Source organism: Stigmatopora argus, chromosome 6, assembly GCF_051989625.1.
Source record: "Stigmatopora argus isolate UIUO_Sarg chromosome 6, RoL_Sarg_1.0, whole genome shotgun sequence".
Lineage (NCBI taxonomy): Eukaryota > Metazoa > Chordata > Actinopteri > Syngnathiformes > Syngnathidae > Stigmatopora > Stigmatopora argus.
In genome coordinates this window covers 3,277,422-3,305,105 of record NC_135392.1, presented here as the reverse complement: position 1 = coordinate 3,305,105, position 27,684 = coordinate 3,277,422, and the positions used below count along the sequence as shown (strand labels likewise).

At 37.4% G+C, this 27,684-nt stretch overlaps 2 protein-coding genes and 1 long non-coding RNA gene across 4 annotated transcripts in view; 2 read left to right on the top strand and 1 right to left on the bottom strand.

The window, feature by feature from the left end:
- LOC144075426 (A-type voltage-gated potassium channel KCND3-like) overlaps window positions 1-2,196 on the top strand; it is a 70,741-nt gene extending 68,545 nt beyond the window's left edge. For both annotated transcript variants that reach the window (XM_077602414.1, XM_077602413.1), the window contains one exon: window positions 312-2,196. In XM_077602414.1, the coding sequence (XP_077458540.1) occupies window positions 312-546 (235 nt within the window). In that variant the 3' untranslated portion in view covers window positions 547-2,196. The remainder of the gene's footprint in view (window positions 1-311) is intronic.
- On the bottom strand, window positions 1,117-26,883 carry LOC144075430 (uncharacterized). The gene is made up of 4 exons (XR_013300556.1): window positions 26,790-26,883; window positions 5,874-6,115; window positions 2,716-2,830; window positions 1,117-1,267 (listed from the first exon to the last, which is right to left on the bottom strand). It is a non-coding gene; the product is annotated as an uncharacterized LOC144075430 (long non-coding RNA).
- inka2 (inka box actin regulator 2) lies at window positions 5,786-14,466 on the top strand. The gene is made up of 2 exons (XM_077602416.1): window positions 5,786-6,070; window positions 12,037-14,466. Exons 1-2 carry the CDS (start codon window positions 6,017-6,019, stop codon window positions 13,120-13,122), a joined length of 1,140 nt encoding a protein of 379 aa, XP_077458542.1. The 5' UTR covers window positions 5,786-6,016; the 3' UTR covers window positions 13,123-14,466.
- Window positions 26,884-27,684: the final 801 nt, after the last annotated feature.

Genomic DNA, 27,684 nt, shown 5'->3' with positions numbered 1-27,684 from the left:
GAACCCAGATCCCCCACTGTGAGGCCGACATGCTAATCACTCACCCACCGGGCCACTAGTAAATCACATGTTAATGAGCTTGCAATGCTACTTATAGCCAGGTAGCATAAACAGTCATTTGACTTGATTTAACATACAATTTGGTAAGTTCCATTAAATTAATGTCTTTACTTGTGGTCATATTAATCTGGTATTTTTTTAAAGCAATTTTATGGTAAGACAAAAAAACAATATGATGACAAAAGAGTAAAATCATGAGTGTACATTGAAGATAAAGAATCTATGATCTGCTCTTATTGTTTTACATGTAGCCGTTCCAAACTCAACCTGAAAACAGACGACAGCGGCAGGCTCAACTGCAAGGGCGCTCGACTCACCACGGCCATCGTCAGCCTCCCGTCGCCCCCCGTCCTGACGGCGGCAGATGGCGATGACCTCCGGGGGGCCCCCATCCGCAGGGGGCCGGCTCCGGCGCCGACCTCCCCCGGCCCCAGCATCCAGACCACCACCAGCTCGGCCAACGTCATCAAAGTGTCGGCCCTGTGACGAAGCATTTGTAAATACGAGACGGACAAGGCCGACCGATCGGTCGCCGCAGAGGCTTTCGACAGACACTGACACACGGTGCAATGCATATCCGTCAGTCCAGCGGGGGGCGCTGTTCAGCTTCTACAAAGTACTCCAATAGTTTAAAGAATGTTTTGCCGTCTGAAAAGTGTTGACTGTGCTTACTTCATTTCTTGTTTTTATTGTTTTTTGGGTCTGTTGTCCCACAAAATTTATTTTATTTGATAAAACCGTGACCAGTCACTTCTCTGACTGCATGTACTTGTTGTTCAGGTTGAATCAGCCAATGTGTTCCAATCTCATTTTCATGGCCTTTAAACGACAAACTACTGAATGAATATGCTGTATGAACAAAAGTATTGGGGCACCATAGCTTCTAATTAATGTACCGTATTTTCTCGCATATAGACAGATTTTGTCGCTAAAAAAATGACGACTGAATCGAGGGTACGGCTTATATGTGCATAAATTAGACTTGACATGCAAAAAAATTGCCGACGAAACGCCATAACGCAAGAAAATGCGGCCGATATGGTCATTTCTTTCAAAATAGAGAAAATATTAACAGATAAAACGCTTAACAAAATTAATTTTGACGTCTACGAATTAAATTCAAGACAAAAATAAACTGTATCTTGCATAAAATGTGAAAAAACTCACTTGTGCCTGCCATTGCTCGCTGAGGGCGCCGCCATCTTACCTAGGGATGAAAAACCAGACCGTTACGGACACACTTCCTGGTTGTACTGCTCACATGACTTCCTTTTTTAATTTGTCTATGTGCAATCCCACAATCGATTCATACATTATCTCTGAAATACCACGTGCGATGATTTTTCTTAAGATTTTCCCTTCAAAGTAACATTTGTACTCCCTCGCTATTGTGTTCTAAATATGATGACTGAATTGAGGGTACGGCTTATATGCGCATAAAACACGACATGCACGAAACTGCAAGTTGACAACGCCATGACGTCATGACGCCATGACGTCATGATGTCATGACGCCATGGCGCAAGACAATGTGGCCGATACGGTCATTTATATCAAAATAGAGAAAAGATAAACAGATAAAACACTACACAAAACTTATTTTGACGTTTTGAAATTCAAAGAAAAAAACATCTTGCATAAAACGGGAAAAAAAGTCAAAGGTGACAACTATTGCAGTAATATGAACCTTCAAAAGAATTGAGATATTTTGACAATAGAAGCAATATGGCTGCCACAACATCTTAAACTTCTAGTAAGACAATTGTAATTTCTGTCATTAGAAATCATCAGGTTAACGTCATTATACACTTATTTCTTTTTTCAAATTGAATAATTTGATATTTTGCATTTACAAAGACAGGCATATTAACTTCCTTATGATATTGACCCTCATAATGTGCTTTTGATTCATACAGTATCTCATAAATACCACATGCGATGATTTTTCTTAAGATTTTCCCTTCAAAGTAACACATTTGTACTCCCTATTAAAACCATGAATATGGAGGTGAAAATTTTGAATCAGGGGGCGGCTTATACGAGGGAAATTGTCAAATTCAATGATTTTTAAGGCAATTTTTAAGGGTACGGCTTATACGAGGGAAATTGTCAAATTCAATGATTTTAAGGCAATTTTAAGGGTGCGGCTTATACGAGAGAAATTGTCAAATTCAATGATTTTCAAGGCAATTTTAAGGGTACGGCTTATACGCGGGTGCGGCTTATATTCGAGAAAATACAGTAATCTTTTGTCACTTTCTAGTGTATCCAAATGAGCCAGTGTGGCAGCTGAAAAATACATTTGTCTTTTTGTATATTGTTTATGGAGTGCATGTGCACTAAATTACAGCATAAAATAATTGCTATCATGGCTTGACCAGTCATGGCTTGCCATAGAATGAATGTTCATTCGCTGCCAGCCCTCCACTTGAAATGGATTGGGCGTTTAGTAAAAATAGACTTTTGAAATTCACAGCACAAGGATGATTGGGCGCCACACCATTGAATGTCTATCGTCATTTTGTGCGACAAGTGCTACTTTTTTATGGCGGGATGTGTGACTAGCGGCCATCTTGGGTGGGGCAGTTGGGAAAAAAAATAGATCTCGAAAAGTACATATTGCACAGAATCAGATCGTGATTTTTTGCGACTCACCCATTCCGATGCTTTCGTTTTCGTGCCGTATCGGTACGCTTTATATTATTTGCAAATGGTCCAAAATCTGTCTTTTTGGGGGGGGTTGTCTCCATTTTGTTTTTCCAAACAGCCACTGTAAAACAGAAAATATATTACCATATTTTCACGACTATTTGGCGCATCGTATTTTTAGCCGCAGTGTCAGTAACGAGTGCTATTTCTGTATTTTAAACACACAAAGGACGCACCGTTTTTTTAGACGCATATATATTATATATGAATATCTAACCGCCATAGTTTTCCAACGGTGCTTTCCATGCTTCGTCAAGCTGTATTGATGTCGATGTATACAGGCCACAATCCATTGGGTGTATTGACAAAAGAACTACTACATATCCCAGCAGTCACTGCGCAGTACTTTGTCTATGGGAAAATAGTAGAGTCGGTGTACCCTATCAACTGATTCATTTTATTTTATCGTGATAACAATTTTAGTATTGGTCCATATATAAGGCGCACTGGATTATAAGACGCCCTGTCTATTTTGGAGAAAATTTAAGACTTTTATATGCGCCTTATAGTCGTGAAAATACGGTAGTTAGTTAGTTTACACAAATTTGACTTTTTTGAGTGAATTTTAAAAAGAAGCACAGCATTTTTTGTGATACCAATCTGCTGTTTCTTATTGGCCTTTTTCTTGCGGGAACAGCAAATTATTTTGCAATTTAAACTTGACTCATTTCCATCAGATATCTTTTTTTTTTTTTTTTAAACAAGTCTTTCCGTGTAATTAGATTAATTTTACGTTCCTGTGTTCGGGTAGAAACGCAAAGGGATTTTTATCGTGAGAAAATTGTTTGGAAATATGACATGAAATACTTGACTCATGCAGAAAAGTGAATGAATATCTGCTCGCTTGTGATTATTTTAAAAGTCTTGGCTTGAATGTTTGTGTTGTTGTTGTTTATCTGCTTGTGTGTGTGTGTGTGTGTGTGTGTGTGTGTGTGTGTGTGTGTGTGTGTGTGTGTGTGTGTGTGTGTGTGTGTGTGTGTGTGTGTGTGTGTGTGTGTGTGTGTGTGTGTGTGTGTGTGTGTGTGTGTGTGTGTGTGTGTGTGTGTGTGTGTGTGTGTGTGTGTGTGTGTGTGTGTGTGTGTGTGTGTGTGTGTGTGTGTGTGTGTGTGTGTGCTTGTGTGTGTGTGACGCAGGTTGTCACATGACCATTAAAATCTGCTGCAACTGTAAATATTTAGTTTGTGTCTGACTGGGAAGCACTTTTTATATGAAATTATAATTTGGAAAGTAACATTAGGGTTATGATATTTTATTACATATATTTTGAAGGGAATTCATTTGATTATTTTATTATTGATGCTAATTATTTGGGTTTTAAATATGATGTAAAAAATACTGATTTAAAAATAAAAATGCGAACAAGTGTTTAAATGATAAATAAAAATATAAATTATAATAATAATTTTATAATAAAAATATTATAAAGATACATATAAAACTCTTGCAATCAAAATACGGTAGTAATAGAATTATATTGAGTAAGAATAAAATAAACAATGTATTCAAAAATAATAATATAAAAAATGCACAACTAAATCTAATGTATTATCAGATCATAAAACACAGTAGGGGTATTATTCGTTTTAATTATTGTATTGTTATATGTGTTATGGAAACTATTTTTTTTTCTAAATTCAATCATATCAATCAAGAATACATTGTTGAAATATATTCTTTAGGAATTAAAACTTATTAAAAATATATATCCAAAATAGGGAATTGTTAAATATAAATCATCCAAATCATCAATAGAAGTGTGAATTATATTAACCACCTCAAATAAAAATGAGATTCAATTTATGAAAAAAAGAGATATGGTGCAGTAGGTTTTTAACAACACTAGAGGACAGAGTGGTAGCATTTATCCACGCAATACAATAATCATCTTAGTATATTATGTCTAATTATGATAACTTGAACTAGTATTTCAGTGGAATTCATTCGCTGCCAACCCACCAAGTTCAAATAAATTGGACGTGGATTTTCTATCGTACTCGCCCTATTTTGAAATGGCTAAAATAGGCTGGATTATTGAAGGAGTCTTCAATTTTTGCTGACTTTGGGCAATTGACAATTAACATATTGTTGCTTCTATTTCTGTTTGGTCACGTGATCATTTTTGGTGCGTTTCCTGTCTCCTTTGTGTCACGACAGCTGAGCGGAAGCCAACGTGAGGACGCAAGGACGCGGCAGCTGCAGGCCGGATGAACCTATTCCACGCTGTCATAATAATAACTGGTGTTACAGTTTCATGAATTTGTTTACATTCATGGTTTTTTTCATTCTTCATTCTCATGTCAGTTGCAGGCCGCTCATTTGCATCTCCAAGGGTTTCGTAACCTGAAAATTTCGTACCTGAAACGCACTGAATAGGATTATTTATCGCCAACCTTCCCAGTTTAAATTGGTTGGACCTCTATTGTCATTAATCTTTTTTTTTCAGGGACATTGATCATTACAGTGAACATCAATTCAAATGTAATCATGCAGTGTGCAGTGGTAGTTAGTCAAAGAGCTAAATGGATATCCAAAATAATTGTTTTGTCTTCCTCCCTACTATTCCCTTATTGATTTTGTCTTATCAACCTGCAAAAGGGACTAAATATGGAAATGATATATGTATATGTTCATTAATAAGTATAGTCCCTTTATTAAATAAATCAAACTAAATTTATATACTATATATATTTTTAAAGTCCATAAAAATGTGAAAATCCACACTGAAACTCAAAAAAATCAAATATTAGCAAAAAAAATCGCATTGTAGTGAATCCGCGATAATCGAGGGATTACTGTATATTGAAAGAGCAACTACAGACGTACCACATATTATAATATATAATATATTTTTTGTTTGTATTTCATTTTGTTTATTTTTAATAACTTTTCTTTTTTTTTAAACATAATTATTCTAATTTAATGAACCCCTTCCATCCAACTAAAATACTAATAACTAATTTACGTTGACATTTTGAGTAAGACGTCATAGTTGTGGGCGTGGCCGTGTGACGCAAAGGCTGCTCTTGAATGGACAAACGTCCGCAATACACGCTGATTGACGCACGATCACCTCGACACTATTTATCAATCGGCGTTCGACTTACCGACGTCACACGACGTGTGGTCTTCCGCCCCCATCTCTCCTTTCGCGGAGACCCTCGGTGTTCCTTCCCGATGGCCATGCAACCAAACGCGTGACATTTCGCCTGCTTTTTTTAGTTATTGTTGTTGTTTTTTGTCACTCGAGATGTCCAAAAAGAAGAGCATGGACGTTTGTCTGCGGCGATTGAAGCAGGAGCTGGTGAGTCAAGTCTTCTTTTTCCAGCCGTCCGTGCATTCCTCCACACTAAGTCATAAATTAGATCATAAAAATCAGATATTAATGGCATTAATTGCATTCAAACGGGCTAACAAATGTGTAATATTTGACCTAGATGTGTGAACCTTCTTTTTGCAAGACCGAGTTGCTTCAAACATGCATCAATGATGTGTTCAATGACATGTTCAATAATAAGTTTTTTCCACTTTATTCTCCCGTTTTTTATTTAGTCACGTAAATCGATGGTGAAGTAGGTGGTAATAATGTTTTAATTGATCGTGTTTTTATATACTCGTGTCAATGAACAGAAATTACATAAACTAATTTTGCTGATATTAACTAAAACTTGTTTATGGGTCAATTTTGGGTGGTAAAGTGAAATCTGACCTTTTGCTCAGTCTTTAAACTTTAGTTTTTTTTGTTTTGTTTTGTAGTTTTTGTTAGGGGAATGCAAAATTATTGGAAAGCGATATTTTGGTATAATTGGCACTAATAGCGGGTTGTGTTCTCATAGTTCTGGGGTCGAGGGTTCGATCCCAGGTTGGTCCTCACTCTGTGGAGTATGCATGTTCTGCTCGGGCTTGTGTGGGTTTTCTCCGGGGTATGAATGAATTGGCACTAATAGCGGGTTGGTCTCACAGTTCTGGGGTCGAGGGTTCGATCCCAGGTCGGTCCTCACTGTGTGGAGTTTGCGTGTAACCCTTGGGCTTGCGTGGGTTTTCTCCGGGGTATGAATGAATGACAAAAAATCTTGTGTAATATAACATGTATTTTCTTTTCTTCATTTACTACATTTGTGATTAAATAAAAATCTATAAAGTTCAGAGTTTGCATTATTAATTCCTTTACACCGATTTTTACCATTGCTAATGAATATCGGCTCAAAGTAGCATATTTTTAACTATTAAAAATCAATATCGGTCCTGAAGAACCCATATGATAGGATCACTACTAATTTTGACCCAAGATGGCGACGCACAGGGGCGCAGTGGCTCTTTGCTCTCCAGTTTGGTGCTTTTCACTAATTTCGTTATACTGTTGTATAATGACAATAAAGGCTTTTGATTGGATTTGATCTGAAGTTACTCAGTGGCTAGCATGACAGCGTCCAATCCATTTTAGGAAATCGTCAGCGAATGATCGCTACCAGCCCTCCCAATCAAAATGGATTGGACATCAACAAAAAAACCGAGTGAAAGGGAATTTTTCTACTATTGTTTTCACTGTGATTACCTCAGCCTTGTTAAAATAGAATACGTCATGACTCAATCAGGCGGACAGACAGACAGACGCGTTGATTGACGCTTTATGTGAGTCATGTGGCGCGAGGGGGGCTTCACACCTGCATTGCCGCATACAAATCATCAGATGCTTTCACGTTATCACGCAGTCAAGGTGTGTTTTTTTTTTAACTTAAGCCTAAGGACAGACTAGACGTGACTTTGGAATGTCAACACCAAAGAAAAAAGAAAAAGATGTAGTGCATCATCTTATGACAAATTTGTCTTTTAAAGCCTCTCTTCAAGAGAAACTGAAAAAAAACTGTCTTTTTACATCAAATTTCCATACAAAACATGCCACTTTGTCATCATACAATAATAAAAACAAATAACACCAAAAACATGATTCCTCCATCCATATTAAACCCACGTTTACCTGAAAAAAATGCTTAAAATACTTTTAAAATCACAAAATAAACCCGAATTAACCCCTTCACGCCCAAATTGAATCAATACTATGAAAATCCAAAAACATAAGATTCAGTTTTCAATCCTTTTGAACCCAAAATATTAACACAACCCTGAAATAAAACCTTGCCACATATGTTATTTAATAATAATAACAATGTTATTTTCATGTTAGAGGCTCTAAACAAGCTTCACTTGTTTAAGACCGTTTCTGTTATTTGCTTCACTTTTATTAGCCTGTTGATGTTGACCCCCCCCTCCATATAGAGACCCCTGTGTGCCCACCACAGAAACCTCCCTTCCCGTGCCCTTGACACACATGTACACACACACATACACACACACACACACACACACGTACACACGTACACAGCACCATTCATTTTTAACGAGCCGGCCAGAGGGGCCTGATAACCTCCATGTTATGAAGCCCCCCACATCCCTACCAAACAAGCAACAAGCCCCCCAGGTTAAACCCACAAAAGAGCCACTTGTGACTGTATTTATTTATGTATTTATTTGCACATTTGTCAGTAATTATGGAGTATAGGAAGCCGCTGACTGCTTTTACCGAAAACTTGTTTGGACATGTAAGAAGAAGTGATGGTGTTTGCGATGTTTACTTTTTTTTTTACCGGCGAATCAGAAGAGGCGAGAATACTGTACATGATTAAACAGCAATTACAGTGGTACCTCGACATACGAGTGGCCCGGCATACAAGAAATTTGAGATACGAGTAAAATTTTGGGCAAATATTTATCTTGAGATACGAGACAAATTTTGATATACGAGCAGACAGCGGACGCGAGATGCTGCTCATAAGAACATCATGGCCACCGTCTTTCTGGTCGCAACTCCCTCTTTGTAATGTCTCTACGAGCACTGGGTGGAGGGTTGCATTTTTTCAGTGTGTTTTTTTCCCCGTTAGCCAGTGCGAATGGCGGAGCGATCGCTAATACGAGAGGAGTATATACTACTTCTTGTTGGCAAGTGGTCGTGCGTTATCCTATTGTAAGGACATTTGTGCGCATCATTTTGGGAGGCGGGGCAAATAGAGCCAACCCGGGATAAGAAAGGTATCAAAATTTAAAACAAAATTAGAATTAAGTATAGTGTAAGGTTAGATTAAACTTATTTTTGAGTATGTCTGAATCGTAATCCAAGTTCATTTAAATTTGTTTATGTTATGTCACGACAATAATCCTTTTCATCGTTCTTGAGTTATCTGAATGGTTTAATAATTTTTTTGCTACTGCAGTTAAAAAGGCTCACTAAAAAGAAGTTAAGTTTTGCATTTTTTTATTTCCAATGTATTGAAAGTATAAAAAGACAATAAATGACCGCATTCAATGAAAAATGACATGAAATTTGGTACTATAAATCATCTAAATCACTGGTGTCAAAGTGGCGGCCCGGGGGCCAAATCTGGCCCGCCGCATCATTTTGTGCGGCCCGAGAAAGTAAATCATGAGTGCCGACTTTCTGTTTTAGGATCAAACTAAAATATAATAAAGTATAGATGTATATTAAATTTCCTGATTTTCCCCCTTTTAAATCAATAATTGTAATTTTTTAATCCATTTTTTCTGTGTTTTTAGTTCAAAAATCATTGTGTAAAATCTAAAAATATATTTAAAAAAAGCTAAAATAAACATTGTTTTAGATCTATAAAAACGGAATATTCAGGGCTTTTAATCCAGTTCTTTTAATCCATTTATAAAAAAAAAAAATCTAAATATTATATCTAAAATGGCCCACATGAAATCGAGTTGACATTAAAGTGGCCCGCGAAAAAGAGTCCCATATAATGTTAGCAAGTGTATATTGACTCTTAGCTCACAATAATTGCTCTGTGATTGCTTTATTCATCTGCTGCCAACCCTCATAATTCAAATAGATTGGACGCCTAGCACCTGTCAGCCCAGTGAAATAGTTAGAAAATAATCAGACATTTAAATCCCCACTAAATATATACTCTAGTTTTTTTTATTATTCTTACAACCACAATACAAATGAGTCATAATGCGGTCAGCTTGGAAATTAGCAGCGCTCTTTTATAGGCATTCAAACGAGCTAAACTTTATAGCGCACCATCGTGCCAAAGATACACACGAGTAGATTTGATCTCATGCGAGGAGCAGAGCGATGATGCAAGACGTGCAAAAAGGGCATTAAATGGCTTCCCCGCGGCCTCAACTTGAACGAGATTGGACGGATGTTTCCTAACGAGCGTCTCGAGCTGTTGGCGCCTTTTAAAAGACACGTCCAAATTGTAGCGGCTTCACTTTCAGGTCTTTTTAAAGCTGAAAATTAAATAAAAAAATAAACGCCAGCCGGCTAACTGTTAAAGAAGCCGACATATTTGGGCCAGGAGTTGGATGACGTGGAAAAATGGGGTTTATATGGCAGTGCATAGGGATTTCATGTTATTATTATTGCACTTATTTTGTGATAAAGAAAAGGCAGAGGTGAATTTTTATATTTTTGATTTTTGGGGTAAGTGATGAAATCAGTGGAAAATTGCACCTATGCCGAATAACAAGAAAAAAATATATTAATGTAATACTGGAGGTTGACATTTTTGTTTCCAAAATTCTTCTATAAATGTGTTGTTAGGTGATCTTTTTACTATAGCGTTATTATAATTTATTCAGAAATGTGTTGTTTTTTAAAATGTAATTTATTTTGCATTTGTTTTGTTACTATCATTTTTGAAATCAGTACATTTTGTATATTTTTATGCATTCATGTATTTCTGTATTTTGCATTTACTATTTGTTTGTTTCAAATTAAATGCAGTGTTTTTTTTTGAAAAATTGCACATTTTCTATTAACAAAATCTCAATTTTTACTGCTATTATACATTTAAATTAATTCTTTAACCTTTAAAAACATACCCAAAAAATCAATTTTTACATTTCAATTGCATCCTATCACCCTACCTGATACAAAAAAATGTAAAATTCCTTAAAAAATACAAGATTTCTCCACATTTTTATTTCTTTTAAATTTGCTATTGGCTATTTTGTCTTTGCTAAAATGCAAAAACAAACGCTATAAAAATATTACGCAACATGTCCTCCTCTCACGGGGCTTACAGGTTGTCTTCCACACCGAGGGGTGCGAGGGTGGGGGGTCCGAGTCCCATATCACAGTCTGGTGTTGTCACACAGACCCCCTCGGATCCCCCATATGTAATCATTCATAATTGAAAGCATAGACGCTGCCGAACATCTACACATATGGTCTAAGACCCCCGCAATCCCAAGCCACTGACTCTCGCTGGCAGTCTCTCATCTCATTGTCGCATCCTTTCCACCCGGGTGAGTCCCAGCACCCCTCCTTTCACAGTTTGGGGGATTAGCCTAGCCCTGCAGCTCTGATTGGTTGCTCCAATGCAAGACTGCTACATATATATCCTCCATCCATACAAATGCGGGATCGTTAGGTTCGTGCAATTCGGGGGAGCTGCCGTCACTGAAGGTAGGAACCACTTTTGAATAGTTTGAACTAGGAAATGACGAACATACGGGAAAACTCACCCATGACACGTCTATTTTCGGGGTGTAGAAAGTATCCCCCTTTTGCCTACGACATCTACAGGACTTCTGTTGTTCCATTTTGAGGATTTCAGACAGAAAACGCTGGAGGAAATGCAAAGGCCTGTTGGGTTTTCAACTTGCATCTGTGTGTTTAGGCTGGACAGTGTAGCAAATGTTAAAAAAATATGATGCCGGGGTTTCACAAACTGGGTCAGGGAGGGCAAATGATTCAGTTCTTGGCTATAGCCGCTTTCTGGCCTCTGGTGTATGCCTTTGAGAGATGATGTTAGGTCACATGACTCAGCTTTGACAATAGATTAGAGTCGAAAGCAGAGGAGGAAGATGAGAAGGATATGATTGCACCAGCAAACCAACAAAAAAAGCTGCTTTTTTAAAAACTGTTCTTAGAGGGATTCACAATGGCGGTTAATAGGAGAAAATACATTACAGCTAGGGGAGGATCTTAGGCTTTTGCAATGGTTCTTGTGAATCAAAGCTGAGAGAGTGAGGGGAAAATCTGGTTTGTCCAGTCTTGAACGTGGGCCATAAGATCCGATATGGATGCACAGCCAAAGCAGCCCGCCGACCTCCTGTTATGTTTCATTCTGTCAATTCAGGCGGTTGTAATCAGATTAAAATAAAGGCACAGTTGGTGGCTCCAGGTCTGGCCAACGTGAAACTGAACATGTTCTAATTGTCATCAATCTCCCTCCCCAGGTGTCCATGAAGGAAGCGGGAGATGGCCTCCATGATCAGATGAATTCCATGATGGGAGCACTCCAGGAACTGAAGCTCCTCCAAGTTCAAACCGCTCTAGACAACCTCAACCTGTCAACTCGACATCCGCACGGCACAACAGCTTCCGACACCAGCGCTTCGGAAGCAGAGCCCCGATTTCGCTCGGCCGACGACCTCGGCCCGAGTCCGGAGCCGTCTACAGATTTCTCCCAAAGCAGAACCAGCGAAGGGACCCTGTCCTCGTCCGGTTCCAGTCGGGAAATGGACGCAAGCGAGGGAGAAGACCTGGAGTCTGTACCGCAGAGATGGTCGGGCTACGTGGCACCGCAAGCAGACTTCTACGGACCCACGGTGGGAAACCCCCCGCCCGAGCCTTACACAGAGCCTTCTACCCCCAACCGACCGGTGGACCTGCCTGGCATCCTTCACAGCCTATCCAGAGAAGGTCCATCCCTGGATACCGACTACTCCCAGGACAGCACAGACGACGCCAGTGACTGGACTTCCTCTCTCATGAACCAAAGCCGCAATCGCCAGCCCCTAGTGTTGGGCGATAACATCTTCGCCGACCTAGTCGGCAACTGGCTGGACTTGCCGGCGATTGAATCGGAAGAACAATTAGCCGAGGGTGTCAAGGATGAAGGCGCCGACAGACCCGACTCTCCGGCACACCCTCTACGGCTCAGCCGATCGCAGGAGATCTGCAGGAAGTTCTCACTCACGACCAACATTTTCAAGAAGTTCCTTCGTGGCGTACGACCCGACCGCGACAGGCTCCTCAAGGAACGGCCCGGCTGGATGGCCCCAGAGTTCCCCGAGGGAAACCTGGTCAAGAGACCTAAAAAAGCAGTTCCAAAAAGCACCAAGGGCAGCTTCTACCTGCCTTTCTGGGCCAATGGACAACAAGGAAAAGCCCAGCCGGAAACACAGCCTAGTAGCCAAACCCACATTCAGCAGTACCAAGAGAAGCCGTTTACAGGGATTTACTTAGACCGAAGACCGCCGGAGGGCAGACTGCGGAATAGGCAACCCTTGTTTGACTACAACACAGCTGTGTGGGTCTGAGGGTGGGCCAACAGACTCGCACTAAATTGGACTAGCAGCAGGTGCAGGCTAAAAGAATGACTGTAATCCCAAAAACTTCACACCCGCAATCCCGGTCTGCGATCTGGTCTGACAATCAGAGGAGAGTCCGCTTTTTCGGCAGTGTCTTTTATACAATCTATGTACTTTGTTTACGTTTATTTCTAGTCGTCTGACTGGATCTGACTATTTCGGAAAGACGGTACGTTTAGAACTTTGAACAGACACAACTCTAGTCGATATTCATTGGCACCTTGGCAACGTGTTACAGTATCCTTTATTACAATTTGACGTTTTACAAATTGATCCAGAAAACGGGATAGACACCAGAAGGATTGCGATTGTGACTGGGCGCTGTTGCGGGATGTTAAAACCTTAAAACGCTTCCGATGCTAACACGAGTTTGCGGCTGGGAACGCAGCCAGGATGCTCGAGTGGTCTTTCAGTTTCAAGCCTGTCCCATCTTTGCGTTATCTCATCCCCAGCAGGAAATCACGTCCAATCGAGTGCATGACCAGTTCACTTCACTTCAATTTTTCTTTTTGCCAGCTGTCATGTCACATATTCTTAATGACTCGACTCTTTGGCACACCGAGTCAACCAACCGTCAACCCACATGGGCAGCGTGGAGGGGGGTCTGTAGGGCACAGCTAACCATCTGCTAGCTGAGCATTAACAATATTCTTTCATTTTCCCTACCGCTTATCCTCACAAGGGTCGCTAGAGCCTATCCCGGCCGACGATGAACACCAGGCGGGAGACACCCCGAATTGGTGGTCTGCCAATCGCAGGGCACAAGGAGACAAAGGATGACTATTCACAGCTAGGGGCAATTTAGAGTGGTTGAACCAATCCTAGCAAGCATGTTTTTAGGATGTGGGAGGAAACCGGAGTACCCGGAGAAAAGTCCACACAGTAGGATCCAAAATTGTAAGGGTACTGCGCTAACTAACCACTTGGTCAAGGGGCCGCCCAATAAGAACATGGCCGGAACTATTGTAAATATTACACTTGTATCACTGCTAGAATGCAAGGACAATCTTCTATGTTTTTTTTATATGCTAAATTGACCAATCAAGTGGAGACAGAAGGAATTATAAGCCTTTTTTTTCAGCCTGTGGGCCAGTTGACCCGTATGCTGCGGTTTTAGGATCCAGGTCACACAGATTTTGCAATATGACTTCACTTTCGCTATGCCGATGTCATTTTGTTTGTTTCATTCGCTGCAAAATGTTTGGTTTTTTTATGTGATGAAAGTGTGTTGTGTTTTTGTATACTTGTTACATGACTCTTTGTTTACAATAAATTTTGTTTTAAGAAATGAAAGTGGTGTGGAGCACTTGGTCGTGTTTGTTGCAACTGTTAAAAGTATACTTTTTTAATATAATGGGATGGAATTTTTGAGCAGATTTGAATGAAATTAGAAAAATTTAAGAAATTAACAAAATGTACCAAAAAATTTGGGAGCATTTTAAATTTGGAAATTAAAAATTAATTCATAAGAATACTGAATAAACGAATTTGACATTAACGCAAGAATTAAATTAGGTCATTGAAAAGAACCAAATATAAACAGAATTTTGCTTCATTGGCTGATGAGTCAAATGAGATAAACTGAATAAATAATTGAATTGAATGCGTTTAATGCCATTATACAAGTATAATGAGATTTAAAGTTATAGTTATATATGTAACTATATATTATGTAACTATATAAAACAATATACGCTATATAAGTCATATACGTATACATATATATATACATATATATATATATATATATATATATATATATATATACTATCACTTAGAATAAACAAAATAAATTATATTAAGGAAATGAAACAAAACACTGCTATTACAAAACAATAATTAGTAATGAGTGGATAGAATGAACACAAATAATTTTTAAAAAGATAAATGTTAAACTATATTCTGTATGGCTACAATCACATATGCAGTTCATTAAAAACACTGATAAAAAGGGATTAAAAGCACTTTATGGTTAGAATACTGTACCATACTAGGATTTTTTTTACTAGATTGGTATGTCCTTTCCTTCACTCTTAAAAAGCTTTTTGCATGACTAGAAAATGGATGGACGTGCGCTCTAAATTCATTTCTAAATATGGAACACAAGTCAGACTGCGTCTTCAATAAATAAAATGCAGAGATTGTGCGACACACTTCGGACCGCATCAAGGCAAGCCAAACAAATTAAAAACGGTTTCTCTCTTGATAGCCTACTCTACTGCATACTTTTCAAGATGAATAAATATAAACAACGGCGTATGAAAGCAGACACAATGTGACCGACATAGTTTCAACACAGCCCATTTTCACTTCAAATAACTACTGACAATAGTATAGTTCTCTTTCTATGCAGTAATCGGCCTATTGAATACACACTAATTTAGTTTCTATCTCTGGCGATTATATGTATATTCTGATTTTATAATGGTTCTTTTTTTAAATCAATATAAGCCTTATAGTAGAGCCAGCTAATGCGTGTATGCGTGTGTGGGAGAGAGCGAGACCAACAGCTGCAACAGTAGTGCCGTGGTTTCATCTAATTCAGTTTCCCTTGGGATCCCAACAGCGGATTGTCTGGAGATCTAGACCCCCACCTCGGCCCCCCTTTCGCTTCCCCTATTACTCACCCCTCCCTCTTCCACATCCCTCCTCCTTCTCTTGCCTCAACTTGTCAGCTGCCGCTCTCACATCGGCCAAGACTCAAAGTCTGTGATTTCACGCATAAATACATGACTACTCACATGGTCTACTATTCTAATTTATGAAAAAATAAAAAAATAAAACAGCCACACTACACTATACTGTATTTTCTCGCATATTAGCCGCCTTCGCGTATAAGCCGCACCCTTAAAATTGCCTTAAAATCGTTGCATTTTACAATTTCTCGCGTATAAGCCGCCCCTTGATTCACAATTTTTACCTCCATATTCATGGTTTTATGAGGGCGTCCAAATGTGTTACTTTGAAGGGGAAAATCTTTAAAAAAAATCATTGCACGTGGTATTTCTGAGATACTGTATTGGATTGCACATTCCTAAGAGTGTTGTCTGCACAAAGACAAATACAAAAAGGAAGTCATGTGAGCAGTACAACCAGGAAATGTGTGGCAGTGCCCTGAGCAAGCAGCGTTTTTTTTTATATTTTATGCAAAATACGTTTTTTTTCTTGAATTTAATTAATAGACGTCAAAATAAATTTGTCTTGCGTTATGGCGTTTCGTACATGTCAAATCTAATTTATGCGCAAATAAGCCGTACCCTCAATTCAGTCAACATTTTTATTACTACTCTTTTTTGCCCAATTTTTTTCTAACAATTTGTTTTAATTTATTGACTGATCCATTTTTTTTTTTAAAATAAATTTATTTAAAAGTGTTCATATTTTTGACTACCCCTACCTATTTAAAATAATTTAATTAAAAAATTGAAGATTTTTCCCCCAAAAAATGCATCCTTTAATAAATGTATTTATTTTAAATATAGTTATTTCAATTCTTTTTAATTGGCTAGAGTAGTATCAGTACTAGCAAAATGTCTGCAATTTTTCTAAACAATATTCTGGGACTATTTTTACTAGAGAAAATTTTCAAACAAACGTTAGAGGTACAAAAAAAATCAATGAATTACACTAGCGGTAATAATAATAAAGTAAAATATAGTAGTAAACACGGCGTATGGAGATATGCGGTCTGGTTTCCCCTTGCTCATCTCTTCGTGATCCTTCTTCCTTCAGCTGTGCGGCAACAGCAGCCCTCTCCGCCTCGACCCCTCGACCGGAATGCGCTCACGTTTCACTTTTTATAATCGCTCAGCAAGATGAAGAAGGAGGAGGAGAAGAAGTGGAGAATCATCACTCAGCGAAGCATTTTCTCCCACAGGAAACTTGAGAGCTTTTGGATGGCAGCGTGCCCAAGCGTCGCACATAAACATCTCCCTTACCCCGCCGCCGCCGCCGCCCCTTAGCGATAGGATTTGTGAGTGGACGCAATAATCGGGATTGGCAGGCCTGCTTTATACTCTTAAATCTGGACTGCTTCCAGACATACTCGCTATAAGTTAAAAATAAATACCGTAATTACTCGAATATAACACGCAGGTTTTTGCAAAATAATTAATTCCAATAGTTGGGGGTGCGTGTTATAATCAAAAACTATTTTTTTTTTTTTTTTTTTTTTTTTTTATTATTATTATTTTTTTTTTTTTTTTTTTTTGTGTCTTGTTACATGGCCCTTAGCCTGGTGCTTTTTCTTGCCAAATAAATTGAATTGAAATTGAATTGAATAAAATAAATTACAAATTTTCGATCGAAAAAAGCATTGTCAAACTCACTTTGACGCACGGATTTTACGTCATCTCGTAGAGCCGACGCACGGATTTTACGTCATCTCGTGAAGCCGAGACCACCACTGCCCCCCTCTAGCCTCGTACCCGTCTCAGTTCACCCTCTCTCAGTTCAGTGTTATAATCAATAACTAAAATAAATTACAAATTTTCGATCGAAAAAAGCATTGTCAAACTCACTTTGACGCACGGATTTTACGTCATCTCGTAAAGCCAATCGGATGAGGTGTTGTGGGAGGAAGAGGAAGTGGATGAAGGAAGCGTGGACGTTGATAGGATTCTCAACGAAGAGATGTATGAGAGGACAGACAAAGAGAGAGAGGAACTTTTCATTTGAAGGATTCTAATGAATAAATTTGTTTGAACAAAACAATCGTGAAACGAAGAAAAAAAGGTAAGATTTCTGATTTTCGTCAGCGGGAAATTTTAGGTGCGCACTATATTCGAGTACTGCGTTTTTCCAGATTTTTTTGGCCCAAAGTTATACCTGCGTGTTATTTTCGAGTGCGCGTTATATTCGAGTAATTACGGTATATATAAAGACTATATAAACTATTTTTGTTGTTGTCCTACTCATTACTTGTTGAAAGACATTTAATAAACAGTTAGTCAACCTATTTGAGCAGAAAAAAATTAAGTAAACTATAAAATGAAGCAAAAATATTGCATGTATTCGCTTTACGGGTATTGGTAAATAGACTATACACATTTAAAAAAAATAATACAATCAATTCAGAAATATAGAGTATTACTTTTTGTGCCATATTTTATTGTATAGATGTGTTGTTGCATTGTATGTATTCAAATATCAATTGGTTCAATGGATATAAATTTATTTCTAATTACTCTACTTACGAATGCCTCTAGGTACGAAATTCTCCGGTTACGAAACCTTTTGAGATCCTAATGAGCGCATCAAGATACGGAAACAAGATCCAAGTTACGGAAATGTCAATACATTTCCATCGTCCGTTATTTTATTTTGAAATTGTCGCGGATGCATTTCGTCTCGCTTGACAATTTCACTACACTCAGTTTGTTGGCAGGTGCTTTCAAGTGCTTTTATCAAAGTCAAAACAATATAATTGCTCAAATAACGCTTGCATCGTGAAACGCTCATAAATCCTTATTCGAAGGGTGTCAGACTCGGGTTGGTTCACGAGCCGCTTTAACGTCAACTTGATTTCACGTGGGCTGAACCATTTTAGATATCATGCATGTTTTTTGAATGTGGGAGGAAACCAGAGTACCCGGAACAAACCCACGCAGGCCCGGGGAGAACATGCAAACTCCACACAGGTGGACGTGACCTGGATCTGAACCCAGGACCCCAGAGCTGTAAGGCCGACGCGCTAACCACGCGCTAACTACTCGCTCCACCAGGCTGCCCTCACATCGGGTATACCCCAATAAAATAAAGATATCAAAAAAATCGGATCGGATGTCAACAAAAAAAAAATCAGCATTGTGAAATCCCCACAAAAAGACTGTGGAATGCAGGATAGACTTAAAACCGGGGTGAATTATTTGGGGGGGGGATGTATAAAACATCTGGCTAGCTGCTTACGACCAAGCCCACCACTTTCGTTCCGCCGGCGTACTCTCAAATAAGCCGCATAGAACATTATTAATGCCACCGCAGCGTGTTATTCACAAAAGATGCATTTGTAATGTTGCTGCAGCGTTTGGATCAGACCAAAAAAAAAGTGTTGGGATGCAGAAGAAACAGCAGCGTGTGCAGATGTTGCCTTTGAATAGGCCCCCCTGCTGTTTAAAATAGGTCACCACGCCGATAGTGTGTGTGTGTGTGTGTGCACGCATGTGTGTTTGTACAGTAAATCTGAGACGATATTGAGAGCTTAAATGAAAGACTTAAGCAGTTTATTTAGAATTGTAGGCATTTTCGCGTGCCTAATTGAAGTAGGATCCTTAAATGAAATACCAACGCCATTTTTTTCCATTCCAATAATTCAAATATTCAAATATTTGTCTATTTATAGATATTTGGGCAACCATGCACGCAACATTAGCAAAATACATCAACACCAGTTTTCGTGAACCCCCGTCGAGCCCCTCTTAAAGCAAACCGTGAATTATACGGTTTTTTTATCTCTGTAGGGTTTAGGTCTAATAAAATAGTCACACTCATAGAGCAGGCATGGTCGCCACTGTGCTAAAGGTTTACATTAAATCATAAAGAGTGATCCAAAATGCCATCATTAATCCAGATTTAGCACAAATCTGCACTTCGGATTCTCTCACACACACTCAAACACACAAACATACACACCCACCCACACACACACGGTTATTTAATGCCTTATCTTCTTACTCAACACTTTTCGCGTCATCTTTTACGTCGCAAATTTCAGTTTTTCCAAGTCAAGTTGCCCAGTTGAAGTGAAGTGAGTTTATCAATAGCAGACGTCCAATGGATTTGAATTGGAAGGGCGGCAGCCAGCCTCCCAATTCAAATGCAGCGTTGTGAAATTTTTGGTGACCCACTTTTGTTTTCCTCTAGCATCTTCCTCCTCCAGCTGGAATAGCGCCACTTTTTTTTTAGAAAGCAGCAGAGGGACGAATGTTCTTCATTTTCGGTTTTGGGAGGAGGAAGAGGAGGAGGAGGAGGAAGAGGAGGAGGAGGAAAAAGCCATGTGATGGAATGGGATGAGACACTCAGCACTTCCCCTAAGGATCAACAGGAATGAGCGTTGGCGTGTGAACGTCAAAGCTAAATGAGGTCCTGGAGATACGGCGTGGAAGTGAAGCAGAAGATGCGGAGGATTTATTTTTAAAAAATTGAAACTTTGGCAAAGGTTGAAATTAAAAATGTTGACACCCATTGGCAGAGTGCATCTAAGGACAAGCATGTGTACTGTTAAATGACTATGTACATGATAGGAAACATTGAATAGAGATAGAACTATTTCACTGCAATCCACAGTTATAGAGCGATAATCCATAGAAAGTTGTAAAGGCTAGCATGGAGGGATCGTGTTTGACTGCCGGTTACGACGAGAAATGTCCAACTGGATTAAACATCTATCACCCCCCGGGTAGTCAGTGAATTAATCAGCCGGGATGAGGCCGGGGGTCATAAATATGTAACTCTTATATCAAAATGTATAGTCGTAACTCTACTTACGGAATTAATTAGTTCCAGAACATTTTTTGTAGCTTGAAAATTTCGTAAGTAGAAGTGTACTTTATATGTAAATTCTCTCATTCGTCATCACGCAACTACCAACTAAACCAAGGGTGTACAGAAACGTCAATGCATTTCCATTGTCCGTTATTTTATTTTGAAATTGTCGCGGATGCATTGCTTCTCGCTTGACAATTTCACTACACAAAATGAATAACAAGCATACAAAATAGATCGGTGTTGAAGCAAGATATGCGCACACACTTGCGTTATTAACGACTAAAAAACACTACATCGTAAATAAAAGTGCCATCCCAACGTCTGTGTTTCATATTCAAAATGCCGTGTTAATTACAAAGTAAATGAAGTGATACTTTTCCATACCACCAGAAGGCGCCCACGTACACCACTTTGAAGAAATCTCCGCAATAATAGAAAACGACCAAAAACATAGCAGGACACCTAAAATCCATCTAAATCACATGTGTCAAAGTGGCGGCCCGCGGGCCAAATTTGGCCCGCCGCATTATTTTGTGTGGCCCGGCAAAGTCAATCATGAGTGCCGACTTTCTGTTTTAGGATCAAATTAAAATGAAGAGTATAGATATATATTAAATTTCCTGATTTTCCCCCTTTTAAATCAATAATTGTAATTTTTAATCAATTTTTTTCTGTGTTTCTAGTTCAAAAATCATTTTGTAAAATCTAAAAATATATATAAAAAAGCTAAAATAACCATTGTTTTAGATCTATAAAATAGGAATATTCAGGGCTTTTAATCCAGTTCTTTTAATCCATTTATTTAAAAAAATCTAAAGATTATATCTAAAATGGTCCGGCCCATGTGAAATCAAGTTGACGTTAAAGCAGCCCGCGAACCAACCCGAGTCCGCCACCCTTGATCTAAATAGATGTCTTCATTTTTCTGTGCTCACAAGTCCGACATATGTAATGCGGAAACGATGCATTTATAAAACATGTTATTATGGCCAGCTTTGCCTCAACTAAATTATAAGATTGGATGTGAGAGGCTGCTTAAGCACTATATTTAAGGTCCAATCAAGCATACAAATTGGCGGAAGCCTATATAGTTTATGCACCTCTTTATACTCTGTGATTAAGTCATCCTTTAAAAATATGTTCAAAATCAAACGCGCCTTTTCAAGTGAAGGGCAAATACAGCTGCTTGCGGCTTGGCAATTGAAGGACGCTATGATTTTAAAATAATACAGACATACGACATACGAGTGCCCCGACATACGAGCAATTTGAGATACGAGTAAAATTTTGAGCAAATATTTATCTTGAGATAGGAGACAAATTTTTGTTTGTTTTTTGCCCGTTAGCTCCCGTTGGCAAGTGGTCAGAATTAAATTTAGTGTAAGGTTAGATTAAATATATTTTTGAGTCTGTCTGCATTGTAATCCAAGTTCATTTAAATTTATTTATGTTATGTTACGAGCGTGTTGCCGTGCAAAAAGTCTCTGCACAGCCATACTAGTGACCTTTTTTCTGTGTGTTTGTAAAACAAGCTGCTGTCAACGCACAAGTAGAACAAACAGGTTTATTTTGGGAACGCTGTCAAGCATTTTTGGGTCATATTTTGGAAAGCAGAATCCCATGAGAAGGTGGCGGCCGAGCTCTCTCAGAACATATTGACAAACACATTAAAGTTTCACGCGGGTGGCTTTTATCCGGCATGTCTGGCTGCAGTTCGAGCTTTGGTTTTTTTGCGGTTTACTTAAGCGAGCTTCAATGCGTCTTTGCCTTATGAACAACTGCAGTAAAAAAGACAAAAATAGACACATTTGTATCACTACAATTTATGAGAAAACTGTTTTAAAGCCTGTTTTTGAGAGGGGCTAGAATAGATTATCGGTGGGTGTCAAACTCAAGGCTAGGGGGCCAGATCTGGCCCGACAAATGAATTTATGGGAAAATTATGCAAAATTAAACGTGCGTTAGTTTAATGTTTTGCGCTATGAAATATGGAATTAAAAATGTTTTTATTCTTTTGTTTAAGAGTTTGAAATGAATAGAAAACATTTTTTTGAATGAAAAGAAAAAATATTTACTTTACGCCTGATTTTTTAGTTTTGGTCAAAAACTAATTTATTAAAGGAGAATGCATTTTCCCCATTTTATATTTCAAAATGTAAATAAAAAAAGATATTTGCATATTAAAAATGAAGATATTTTACTTCATGTTAAACTTTAGCAAGAGAAACAAGAGAATTTTGAAAAATGTGCTCCCCTTATACTAAATATCAAATAAATAAAATCGTTTTTTTTTATTAAAAGAAAAAAATATTTACTTTACGCCTGATTTTTTAGTTTTGGTCAAAAACTAATTTATTAAAAGGAGAATGCATTTCCCTTTTATATTTCAAAATGTACATAAAAAAAATTTGCATATTAAAAATGAAGAGATTATTTAACTTCATGTTAAAGTTTAGCAACAGAAACAAGACAATTTTGAAAAATATCAAATAAATAAAACCGTTTTTTAAATTAAACAAAAAATACATTTTGACTTTTCCCCTTTTTGTATAATTTAATCAAAAATGAACAGAATATACCTCTTATATTTAAATCAATTAAAAAAAGACACAAATAAAAACTAAGTGAGAATACTCAGTGTATTTTCCTTTTTAAAAATGTTTAAAAAAATCCTCCTTTTTGTAAAAATGCCCATAAAAAAAATAAAACAAAAAACTGAATCTGAAAATAGCAATATTGCAATTGAGGAGCCCCAAAGACAAGATTTGGACAACACTACCGAGGTAAAAAATAGAAAGACTACCAAAATGGACCCAAAATAGTTGTCAACTTATTTGACAAATGCTCACTCACCAATTAGCCAATTAATTTTAATTGCCAGACTTAATGTCCCTTGGAACGAACTCATAACAATAACGTGGCCCCTGCCACAAAAACGAGATTGACGCCCCTTCATGAAACTAGAGATAATTAACGAGTCCGTCTGGTGGCTGACAAACGAGCGGTCTCGGTGGGAAAAAAAAATGAACTAGCGAGTAAAATGCATCGCATTGTGATCTGATAATAAATGTCAAATATGATCAAGTTCTGCGACGTCAACAAGGGCCGCAGTGTGAGGGGCTCCGTCCGCTGCAAACAAACACCACTGTGTTTTTGCCAGACCCCCAGGAGCAACTGCCCACTAAAACCAGTTGGACAGTCTGTGACGGACCCCCGGGAGACCAATCATTTGCCACGCACAGACATATTGGAATGTGTTGCCATGGGAACGTGCATAGCCTTGGGCCCATACGCTAAATGTAGCTAATCTTAGCTACACATTGAATGTCTCAAAAGACAAAGTTAAAATATTAAAAAAAATCTAATTATTAAAACATGGTGTTAAACATGTAGCCCGGGGGCCAGATAAGGGCCCACCATTTTAATTTGTGGGCCCTGTCAAAGTAAATCATGCGATTGAAATTGATTAAATCGAAAATGAAATACAATTTATATGGAATTTCTGTTCTGGATAAAAGATGCAAGGATCCAGAAATTGTAGAATATTTTAAGTTGTCACTATTTTTAACATTTAAAAATCAATTAGTATATAAAGAAAAAAAGTTTTGACCCAGTTTTTTTTATAAAAAGAAAAAATAATTTTAAAAAAAGTGCTGTTTTGCCTTTTTAGTTTTTTTCCTTATTTAAAATGGAGATAAATGAGGAAAAAAAGAGAAAATATTTGCTATTAAGAAGCTATTTCAAGGTAAAAATGTCATAGAAAAAAGGTAAAAATGTCAATGGATAGTCTATCAAAAATAGTTGGTGATTCATTTGATAATTGATTAATTGATTATTAGTTAATTTGCATGTTTGACACCTTCGATTCTGCAAATTTTCCAATAATACTCACTATTTTTTTTATTCGGGTTGCTAGTTCCAGTTGAATAACTAACCAGATGACTTGATTGATTCTAAAAATAGAATTTGTCATTTGTCTCCAACAAGCCCAATTTGCAGCCTCGCGGAATGGTCGCCGACAGCCGTGGCATGCCACATTATTCATTTATGTGTCCTGAAAGCAATGACACAGATTTCCTGACTGGTTGCACAAACGGAGTATGGAGAGCCCAAAAGGTTAGCGACGAGGGGGTGCTGCCGTTTCGTGTTAAAATAGCAACTAGCCCAATTAGCAACCACTCAAAAATGAGAGCGTGAGGCTGCTGCACACATTTCAGCATTTTCTTAATAACATGACAACAATTTCACACTGGAAAACTGTATTTTTGTGTAGAATCTTTTCTAAAGACCAAAGAGGATGATTGTGTAATATATATATATATATATATATATATATATATATATATATATATATATATATATATATATATATATATATATATATATATATATATATATATATATATATATATATATATATATATATATATATGTGTTTATATTAGTGTATATAAGTGTATGTGTTTATATGTGTATGTATATATATACACGTGTGTATATATGTATATATGTGTATATAAGTGTATATAAGTGTACATGTGTGTATATGTGTGTATATGTGTGTATATGTGTGTATATGTGTGTATGTGTGTATATGTGTGTATATGTGTATAAAAGGAGGATGATTGTGTAAAATTTATATATATATATATATATATATATATATATATATATATATATATATATATATATATATATATATATATATATATATATATATATATATATATATATATGTGTTTATATTAGTGTATATTACTGTATATAAGTGTATGTAATGTGTTTATATGTGAAAGGGTATTACTACACTCAAATAAATTTTTAAACGATTTTTTAAGAGTGGGTTTGTTAATTATTTTGGAGTTTCTTTGGACCAAAGCGTATGTCAACATGTTTCTCATGTTGAATTTTAAGAGTTTATTTTGCATCCTTAAAGTGGCATCACACTCCAATAAGCACCTCAATTGCTCTTGTATAATTTAATTTGTGTGTTTAATAAATTATGTAGAATTTATTATTTGTGTGCAACTATATTTTACAGTCATTGTTGGTAATATTGGGTATTTAATTATTTATAATTTTTCGTCATATAACACGTGATATTTTGTCCATATGTAACAATGTTAGATTAATTTATATTCATTTTTAAATCGAGTACACCCACATAGTTAGAAGATAAAATACATACTTCATATGCATAGAAAACCGTTTTGATTTTTTAAAAAAATATTTAGATTTGAGTAGTTGAGTAGTTTGGGTAGTTTTGTCCTGTGCAACATTTAACTTGATTTTTTTTTGTTTGGTTTTCATATACAAAATTATAGAGCAAAAAATAATAAAAATATCATTATGACAGACCAGATAATTAAATAAAATCTGAATTATGCCGTAAAAAAACTTTAACAGCGATTGTTTATTCTTTTTCCACTCCAGCCGAGCCCTAGTGTAATTAAACACCAAAACCCAAGTGACAAGTGGACAAGGAAGCAATTACTCCTCCAAATGATTTTCCCAACAGCTCAATTTATCACCGCTGTGCACCCGTGCAGCAAAAAAATATATTATTATTAATACGAAAACACACACGGCAAGGAGTAAGCCCCCCACGTAGAGGTGCACGTAATGCATTTTTATCAAGAAGCTGAAACATGCTGGAGTTGAATACAGAACAGCCCCCACAAGCCCAGACAATGTATTCATTACACCTCAAATCTCACACTCAGCACACAAACACACACAAATACACATGCACATACACATTAACATACCCACACACCCGCACACACACACAAACCAATTCTCTAGATGGGTTTCTACATTGTACTTTCCATTTTTCTCAGCCGCCAGTGTGGGTGAGTGTGTGGTTATGTGGGTGTGCAGGAAGTGGAAAAGCTTGGGTTCCACTGTGAGATGGGGATTTCACATTAGTGTGTGTGTTGTGTTGTGTGTGTCTGAAACCATGTGATCATATGAAACCCCCATTGTGGCTTTGTCAGGTTAGAAATCAATGTTTTTTTGTGCACTGTAAATCCCCTACAAAAGGGATACATGGAGAATGGAGATGTTCATTATGTGTGTTTTAACTATTATTATTGTTTGTTATGGTTTGAATTATGTCAATCTGCTCTTACCTGCGTCGGCAAGAGGCGTCCAATCCTTTTGGAGCTTCCGGTTCAGATGATTGAAATAGTGGGAGAAAAGGCTTAATCGTGAAGTTAAATCGTCATTAGTCTTCCATGGCTTTGGCCACGCCCACAAAAAAATCTGCAAAATAAAAAAGGATGAGGTCACCACCAGAATGAGCTTCAAATTTCGGGAGTATCATACTATATGCTAGCATGCTTTCTATTCTGTTGTTACCATGTATTAGCACTAGTAATCTAGCCATGATCATGAATTCTGGTTGTGATGTCACAACCAGAATCGTTGGGGAAAAAACTGGTGTTCTCTGTTGCATTGTTTTGGTTGAAATAACTTCAAAATGGCAAATACATTTTAAAACAAGTCAAATTGGAGTTCCAAATTCGTCTTCTACACGTAGAATTTTCATATTTTGACATGTCACCATAGCACCTTTAATAAGTCCTATATTTTACATATACATATTGATATATGTACCATATTGGTAAGATAGTGTCGGTGTATTTCAAGGGTGTCAGACTCGGGTTGGTTCGCGGGCCGCTTTAACGTCAACTTGATTTCACGTTGGCTGGACCATTTTAGATATAATATTTAGACATATTCTTTTATAAATGGATTAATTGAACTGGATTAAAAGCCCTGAATAATCAGTTTTTATAGATCTAAAACAATGTTTATTTTTAGATCTTACAAAATAATTTTTAAACTAAAAACATGGAAAAAAATGATTAAAAAATACAATTATTGATTTAAAAGGGGGGAAAATCAGGAAATGTAATATACATCTATACTCTTCATTTTAATTTGATCCTAAAACAGAAAGTCGCACTCATTATTTACTTTCCCGGGCCACACAAAATGATGCGGCGGGCCAAATTTGGCCCC